This window comes from Tachysurus vachellii, chromosome 1, assembly GCF_030014155.1.
Source record: "Tachysurus vachellii isolate PV-2020 chromosome 1, HZAU_Pvac_v1, whole genome shotgun sequence".
Taxonomy (NCBI): Eukaryota; Metazoa; Chordata; class Actinopteri; order Siluriformes; family Bagridae; genus Tachysurus; species Tachysurus vachellii.
In genome coordinates this window covers 7,034,627-7,043,689 of record NC_083460.1, presented here as the reverse complement: position 1 = coordinate 7,043,689, position 9,063 = coordinate 7,034,627, and the positions used below count along the sequence as shown (strand labels likewise).

At 39.0% G+C, this 9,063-nt stretch overlaps 1 protein-coding gene across 1 annotated transcript in view; it reads left to right on the top strand.

The window, feature by feature from the left end:
• Positions 1–7,113, top strand: part of rnf126 (ring finger protein 126) — a 9,705-nt gene extending 2,592 nt beyond the window's left edge. Inside the window, exons 3-9 of the mRNA XM_060870511.1 lie at positions 200–260; positions 679–914; positions 3,268–3,336; positions 3,447–3,516; positions 3,714–3,807; positions 5,391–5,506; positions 6,508–7,113. Coding sequence (XP_060726494.1) covers positions 200–260; positions 679–914; positions 3,268–3,336; positions 3,447–3,516; positions 3,714–3,807; positions 5,391–5,506; positions 6,508–6,657 — 796 coding nt within the window. The 3' untranslated portion in view covers positions 6,658–7,113. The remainder of the gene's footprint in view (positions 1–199; positions 261–678; positions 915–3,267; positions 3,337–3,446; positions 3,517–3,713; positions 3,808–5,390; positions 5,507–6,507) is intronic.
• The last annotated feature ends 1,950 nt before the right edge of the window (positions 7,114–9,063 follow it).

Below are 9,063 nucleotides of genomic sequence, written 5' to 3'. Positions count from 1 at the left end.
GACCAATTCTCATGCACCCACTTCTTCAGAAAGTTTCACCAATCCCACCCCAACCCCTTTCGTGGAAACTTACTACATTCCCACCCACCCCTCACAGTCCACAAACAGACCAGTATTTATTTTCATTTCTGCAGAACATTTGACTAATCACCTTTTATTCTTTCACCTATTTTCTAAAATGGGTTGTTTCTGCCTGCAGCACAGAGAATCCGTCAACATCCACATCATCCACCAGTGCTCAGCTCCGTTATCCTTTTGAGGTGAGCGAGCAGCCATCCTTCAGTGAAACCTATGGTCTTCCTTCATCATGCATCTGTTGTTTATTACCCAAAAGGAATATGACAACACTGAATTTAAATTCTGCTTTTTGTTGTAGTTTACTTGTGGTAAGTGTAATTCCATAACCCGCAATCACTCCAGAGTTCCCAGAGTGCTTATATTTAGTAGAACGGTAGTTGGACGTTTCACTTTCCATTGCGAAAACTGGTAATAAAATGGAAGAATTTCATATTTCAGTGTTTTCCCCCATGTTTTCAGTGTTTTTTTTTTTTTTTTTTTTTTTTGCTGTGGAAAGCAAGACGCTCTATGTTTGATGTTTGTAGATGCTCTGATGATGCACTGCATAAATGCACTTTAGAGCAAGTGAACCATCTAAAAGTCATCTTGCTGTTTTCTCAGAATGTGGACCCGCATCTGTTTACCTTCCCACACCCGTACGGGCAGCTTGCTCTGGGCATCTTGGGCGAGGGTTTTGATCTCCGGACGGGCATGTCCTCGGAGGACATGCGTGATGCCGAGAACCCGCGGGAGCGGGAGATGGCATCACGCCAACGCTACGGGGCCAGACAACCTCGGGGGCGCCACATTCCCCGGAGACAAGGGACCCGGCATGAAGGAGTGCCCACTTTAGAGGGGTGAGGAAAGGACAGGACTGACAGTTATTGCCAAGCAGTGCCTGCTTTAGAGCAGTGACAGGACAGATGCCATGTAGTGCCAGGACAGTTCAGTTTGAGTGTGACTTCATTGTTGTCTTTAGGGGAAAAAGAATTGGTGAAAAAAATAAGGGCAGGGTTTATCAGACTGTATCTGACTATATAAGGGACATTACTCATAATAACACTCTCCAGTGTTTATAACAATTTATAATCACACCCTCAGGTGCCACCCAAATGAGGATGAGTTCCATTTTGAGTCTGGTTCCTCTGAAGGTTTCTTCCTCTTGCATCTTAGGGTTTTTTTCTTGCCACAGTCACCTCAGGCTTGTTCATTGGGTATAAATACAAACACATTTACACGTCCTGTTGTGTTCGTTTTGGCTAATGCTCCTAGTGTTCCTGGTCACTTTTGACTAGGAAATCTCAATTTATTGTTGAGAATGTTCATTAATGTTGACGTTTGAAATCACCAAAACAAACATCCCCCTACAACAAACGGGTATCACCCCTGTTTTGATAGCTCCGCCCCTACACATACATAACCCAGGCAACTATTATGGCGGAACCTGCTGGGGCAGCTGGCCGAAGGGATATTTTTATCAATAAATGAACTCAATGAGTAATACTATGGTAATACAAATGTGTTCAGTTCTCTCCAGCGCTGGAAAGCTGATCCTATATTAACACGGGTCCTGCTTCTTGCCTTATCGTAAGCCTTTTTTCGCTAATGTCAGACATGCGCACTGAACACACTCTCCGGCGCGTATTGAGAAGACACGCCCCTTTCTGCTCATTGGCTACACATTTGTTTTGTTTGTCAGCCTGACTCGGTTTTCTGAAGCAGTTCTCAAACATCGTGCACCCCACCATTAAAATCCACAATAATACATATATCATCACCTAATGTTGTATTACATCTTTTTAGCAACTTCAGCTCTTTGTGAACGTTTTGTCCTGCAGGCCACATTTCCCTGAGCTCATACCACTCATTTTTAGGGAAAAAAATATCATATAGATATTATTTCGACTGTAACAAATACTATGATGAATCCTATTGTATTAATTATCACAGAGTACTTCACTGAAATGTTTACCAAAGTCACTTATTTGAACCCACTTCTCATGTAGCTCTGAAAGACTTGGTGTCATCCCAGTGTTCCTCAGTTTTGTCCTCATGAGCATGTTGGGAAATATACTGAGGTCGTTGCATGTTCTTTGCAAATATATAATAACTGTAAGGAGACCACAACTTCAACTGGAACTTCTTTCTCGTCAGTGTCAGAGTCTTCCTCCTCTGGGTTGCATCCTTAACCTCTCACTCTTCCTCCTCTAAAGCTTCCTCATTGTCACCCTGGCTTCTCTCTAACTGATCACGGTCATGGTCAATATCCCTTGGCCATTGTGCTGCCACAGACTGAACTGTGAGCAAGGCCTCAAAAAAGATTTATATACCAGAGCTGTGAGAAAGTTGTATGATTGAACCAAATGTTGCAGTGTTGGTTTTCATCAGGTGTGGTTCATGTGGGGTAAAAATTATACTGACAATAGGTTCCCATGGAGGTTGCTATGGAAGCCAAAAGGGGCATACGATGTACGTGTGTGTGTCTGCTGTCTACTCAGATTTGACTAGAACACAACAGGAGGGTTAAATATAAGTCTAAAATTTAATCTCGAACTTTTGTATATTATTAATCTTCATATAATAATCTTTCTGTACTATGTTCTGTAAAGCTGCTTCGAAACAATGTCTATTGTTAAAAGTGCTATACAAATTAAATTCAATTGAAAAGTCAGGGTTATGTTAAATAGTGAGAGCAGCTCTGCTGTATGGGTTAGAGACTGTAGCAGTGAGGAAAAGACATGAGGCAGAGATGAGGATGTCGAGGTTCTCTTTAGGAGTGACGAGGATGGACAGGATTAGGAAGGAGCACACAGAGGGACAGCTCAGGTTGGCTGTTTTGGGGACAAGGACAGAGAGACTAGATTGAGATGGTTTGGACATGTACAGAGGAGGGAGATGGTTATATTGGTAGAAGGATGTTGGAGATGGAGCTGCCAGGTAAGAGGTCAAGAGGAAGGTCAAAGAGGAGATATATGGATGTGTTAAATGAGGACATGAAGGTAACTGGTGTGAGAGTAGAAGATGGCGATGATCGAGTCAGGTGGAAACAGATTATTCACTTTGGGGACCCCTAACGGGAAAAGCCGAAAGTAGAAGACGACAACATGTTCATGCATGCTAAATTACATTAATTTCAGCATCTCAATTTTTAGGATCCATATCTCTGTTGTCTCAGATACAATGTAAGGGTATGACTTTGTGTCTCAACAGGATTATTCAACAGTTAGTAAATGGAATCATCACGCCAACGGCTATGCCAAACATGGGAATGGGACCATGGTATGTTATAATGTTAATGCAAAATTTGTACTTATTATGAGTTGCATTTGAAAAATCATTGAATACAGTATCAGTATGTGCTTGTCACCTGGTCTGATCTTCATTTCCAGGGGAATGTTACATTCAAATCCAATGGACTATGCATGGGGTGCCAACGGCTTAGACGCCATTATAACACAGGTATCAGTATAACTGTGAAGGATATGGAGTCCTGGAAAGAATAAATGAATCCAATAGACTGCATTAAAAACTAAGACCTGGAAATATAATCTTTTGATTATTATGTAATTAGTCAAACCAACCTGCCGAATATGTAAAGTATACGGTCACGTTTTGAATATTTGTTCATTTTCTTTTCTTCTCTCGTCTTCCCACAGTTATTAAACCAGTTTGAAAATACGGGTCCCCCTCCTGCAGACAGAGAAATGATCAAAAACCTCCCAACAGTTCAGATCGCAGAGGAGCATGTGGGTGAGTCGGCCGCTGCCAGCACAGCGTGTTTATTACTGCTGCACCATGGGAGGATATGGAGAAACATCTGACCAGCGTGCTACTCATTTAGCCGGCGTTAATGATTTCAGTTTGGAATATTAACCGTGACTGTGACAAAATCCGGTTCGGTTAGAAACCACAGATCCAATTTCCATGAGATTTGCCTACCCTGAGTTAAAGCACTTGCTCTGTAGTAACACAAGTACAGAGAGAGAATGCTAGAAAAAAGTCTTGAACTTTAATATATTATGGTGTAAGTTAAAGCTGGGGTGCACGATGTTTGAAAAATGCTTCAGAAAACAAAGTCAGCCAATGAGCAGAAAGGGGCGTGTCTTGTCAATATGCGGCAGAGAGAGTGTTCAGTGCGCATGTCTGACATTAGCAGAAAGCGATTGAAACATTGACATGGCGGATACCTGCCGTTATTTCTGCCTTGGGTTCTAGGTGTTGAATGTCGTCTTCCGCGTGAAACGGAGCTAAACATTTCACAGTACAACACACAGTACTACAAAAACACATTTGACCGACCTATAATACAATAGTATAACTTATTGAGTTCATACATTGATAAAAATATCCCCTCGGCCAGCTGCCCCAGCAGGTTCCGCCACAATAGTTACGTATATATGTGTGGGCGGAGCTATCAAAACAGGGGTGACGCCCATTTGAGTTAGGGGCGTGTTTGTTTGGGTGATTTCAAATGTCAACATTGGCTTTCAAACATCGTGCACCGCACTTTTAAGTAGAACTTGAGTGATAAAGCTGATCACAGCATACTAAGAACAGGAAGTATGACAAAGCCTGTTAATGAGCGTTAGATAGAAATATATGAATAAGGAGTAAATAAATAGTGAAATAGTACATCGATTCTTTTTGAAGTGTTTGATTTATTAGCAGCGTGTAAGGTATCGAACCTTTTGTGCAACACACACAGTCTGCAAGAAGGATGGGTTATTGGAGTGGAATGAACTTCAGCTAAATAAAAAAAACATCATGTCAACATCTCTTATTATTCAGTACCCACAATTCTATCCAATGTCATGAAATACATAATTACTGAAACTGAAATTAAAAGAGCTATTTTCCTGTTCTATCTTTTATAACACGATTATAATTTATTATTTTATCCTAAGCGTTAAATACGACGTATCGGTCTCGTGATAACAGATCGGGCTGCTGTGGTATAAGTGGAATAAAGCGCCGGATGGAAATGTTCTGCTGTCGGAAAGTTATCAGTAACACTTTGCGTCATGCTTCGAGTCCACATCACACCACTGCATTACTGATGATTTATTTATTTTAACAGAACATCCTGTTTCAGGGTACATGTTGGCTTGTTACAGAAACAGATCCGATTTGTTTTTTTCCTTTCTGTCTGATATCTGATCCAGGATTTTCTGCTGATATCAGACAGATAGAGACACCGGATATCCTTTCTAACAGCGTTTAAGGGGCGGTTGACTTGATTAAATATTTTCTCTCTGACCTCAGCCAACACAAGATCTTGATTTCCAAGCCTCATTCACTTCTACATTGCTTGCCTTTTCTTGCCCCTTGTGCAGGAGCTGGTTTAGAATGTCCCGTGTGTAAAGAGGACTACACCGTGGGGGAGAGCGTTAGACAACTTCCATGCAATCACCTCTTTCACAATGACTGTATAGTGCCCTGGCTCGAACAGGTAACTCTCTCGTCTTCTCCTGCGTCGCTTCGCTTTCTCCTTATTGTGCTTTAGTCTGCTGGTAGAGTCCTGCCCTTTTTCCGACACCTTATTTGTTTTGATTTATTGTAGCGTTCGCTCTCTTTCACCACAGACGCTGTCCTATCTAGATTTCTATCCATCCTCACCTCCATGTAATCTTCTGGAGGATATTTTTTGTTACGGCTGGTACACCACATTTTTCATAGTAAATTAGCTTGAAGTTCAGTGTTTAGAGTTTAAAGGCACACTGATATTATCATGATTCTAAGCTACGGAAGTGAAGTGAATATTTATTTGGGATCGGCAGGAGAAAAGACTAATCAGCAGACATTCTGGTGGAGATTTCTTTAACAGTTTCTACTTAATTGAAGCAAAATCAATAAAGAGTTTGAGTTTGATGTATTGGACTGTCTAATGCTCCAGTAGTGCTGGGAATATAACAATATATTAACATAGGGGTTGGTTTTCTATCTATAAGATTCTATCTATAAGATGTATAAGATATCTACTATATATATATATATATATATATATGATTATAATTTTGTGGATTGTTTTATTTTTAACTGTAAATCCTTCCATCTTTAGGTTTTTGGCAGTTTATTAGTGAACGCACTTTACCATGATATCATGTCTTTGTGGCTGTATTTAGTAGTTCTTCCTAATTTCTTGTTGCTTCAGTAGAACTTCACACTCACACATGCATCCAAAGCACATATGCCCCTTTTCCACCAAACAGAACCGAGTACCATAGCTATACAAACCCAATTTCTAAGCAGTCTATAAAAGCATGTTATTGTGTTTTAATGATGCTGGGAACAGATGATGTTGATGTTGGAACTTGCTGGAAAGACGTAGAATAAAATCTTCATTTTATATTATTGTATAATCATTTGTTAACATTTCAGTTTTAAAATAAGGACACGAGGTAGAGATGTGTAACTGTGCGTGTGTGTGTGTGTGTGTTTGTTACTCCACAGCATGACACATGTCCGGTGTGCAGGATGAGCTTGAGCGGCCAGAACACAGCCACAGACCAACTTGGCTTAGGAATGAACTTCTCACCTTCCTCATCATCATCGTCCTCCGCTAGTTCCCCCAGTAATGAGAATGCTGCCAACAACTCCTAAAATACCTGCAGGCTTTTCTCACTCACTTACACACAGACACAGCACACTCAAAGACATACATATACACACACAAAAACCCCTCAACATTTTATCATCTCAGAGAGGGGGCGTGGCCAATCCTGTTAAAGCTCAAAGCCCTGACTCGTATCTTGATAACGCAGCCCTGAGGAACCTCAGAATGTTCTAGGTTGTCTAGTGTTCCAGTTCGCACTTTGTTCTGCCGTTACTGAGAATGATGTGAGGGCTGAGCTGAAACCTGATAGTCTAGAAAACACCCTTTAAGGCAGCACCTCATTATCCCCTTCATCATCATTAACATCATCATCATCATCATTAACATGTGACTCTCTGGACCAAGCGCCAAAGGACATGTCCACAAGCAACGGGGGAGAGAAACACACATACACACACCCCTGTATTCCAGTACTTTTTATTATTGAACTGGAGCATGATTGTTCCTCTCTTTTTTTTTTTTTTTTTTTTTTAAAACATAACAAGCAGTCCTGTACAAACAGGGATTTTAATTCAAAAAGTGACTCTGGGGTGAAAAGGGGATGAAGAAATTTGTCAGATGGTCTCTTGCAGACACACACAACCAGTTACAGGAGTTGAATGTCATTTTACCAGAGACTGTTATGTCTCAAATTCCCATAAAGGGAAAATCTTCAAATAGAACCATTTTTTTTCTTTTGTTTTAATGAAAATGATTTTTAAATTTCATATATTTTGCCATCTAAGAGGTGTACTCTGTGAACTACGCATATAGCGATATTTATTATAACAGCTGACCGAAGAAAGAAAAAAAAATGAAAAGTTTGTGTAAAGTATTTATTTGAGCAGTTTTGTTTTCCAACCAATTAGAACGATGAGCATAAATAAATACAGCAGGTAGAAAATCACAATACAATTAAACATTTTTTTCAAAAAAACTTTTTTTTTTAATAATAATTTTACTCCACTCAATCCTCAATCCTCCCTTCCACAACGTTTTAATGATATTTTACTTTTTTTTTTTTTTTTTTTTAATACTTTGTGCAATTTCCCCATAAACACATTCAATGAATCAGTTTTTTTTAACTTATTTTAAGTGAAATGATCTGTTTTTGTAAGTCATAATAAACTAAAAAAAAAGCACGCACTGCTTCGTCTTTCGGATAACCGGAATGATGAAAACAGAAAATTGTGCGCGCACACCTACACACACACACACACACATACATACATACATATATATATATATATACACGTAATATATATACACACATGCATATATATATACATACATATTCATATATATACGTATATATAGTGTATGTATATATATGTATGTATATGTGTATATATATATATATATATACACACACACACACCTCTCTACATGTTCATATATATATATATATATATACACACACACACACACACACACACACGCACACACACACATACATACATATTCTATAGTAACAACTAAATCCCATGCGTCAGCTAAGCGTCATGCTTGACAGGTTAAAAAAGGTCTTATTTAGTCTAATCATTGATGAGTGAGTCTTCAGTGTCAGAGTTTTGTAGCAGGCAAAAGGTTAAGCTGGAATTTTTAGGTTTCCGTCATGGGAGTCGAACAAGTTGCTCTGGTTTAAGATGAAACACAGTTCAGTATTTTACTTGATCTGCAGGTATGCTGTGTATGTATTTTTTTTTTTTTTTTTTTTTTTTTTTTTTTTTTTTTTTTTTTTTTTTTTTTACTACAGCCACCAAATAATATCAAGTCACTTTTGCACCACTGTACATGCACAGACAAGCTGTGTGCTTTCAGCTACACAGCTGTGTGAGAAACAGTCCGTGCTATCAGCTCTCATCTCGCTGCTACTTCTCGTGACCCATTTATAGCTCTCGTATCTCAGTTTTTGACGTTTTCAACTTCAGAACACACGGGAGTCTGAATTCACTGCCATGAACTGCTTTCTGGTAGTTGCATTAAGCTGTATTTTTACAAATTACAGCATTCTTCACTAAATTACAGAAAAGCCTCATTACATTTAATGACTTTGTCAGTTAAAATTGACTCTTTGTTCACTGGCTACGCTTAAAGGCAAGGCTGCTTCTTCATTATTCAAGTGTTAATCTTTAAAACTGTAAACAAGTACAAAACACTGAACAAGTTAACCATCTGCAAATGGACTGAAAACACTGATTCATCTAATGCACCAGAGTCAATAAAGATCAATATCCAGTGTATATTTTTATCTTTAGCACTCATCCATATTGTATTTATATACACACACTGTTGACTGAAAAATCTACTTGAAGTGGATTAAATCAATATCACTATCAGTGTTAATTAAGAGATGGAAGCAGTGTTTTTAGGGATACTGCTGTTTATAATAAGGTTGGGGTTGTTTTTTTTCC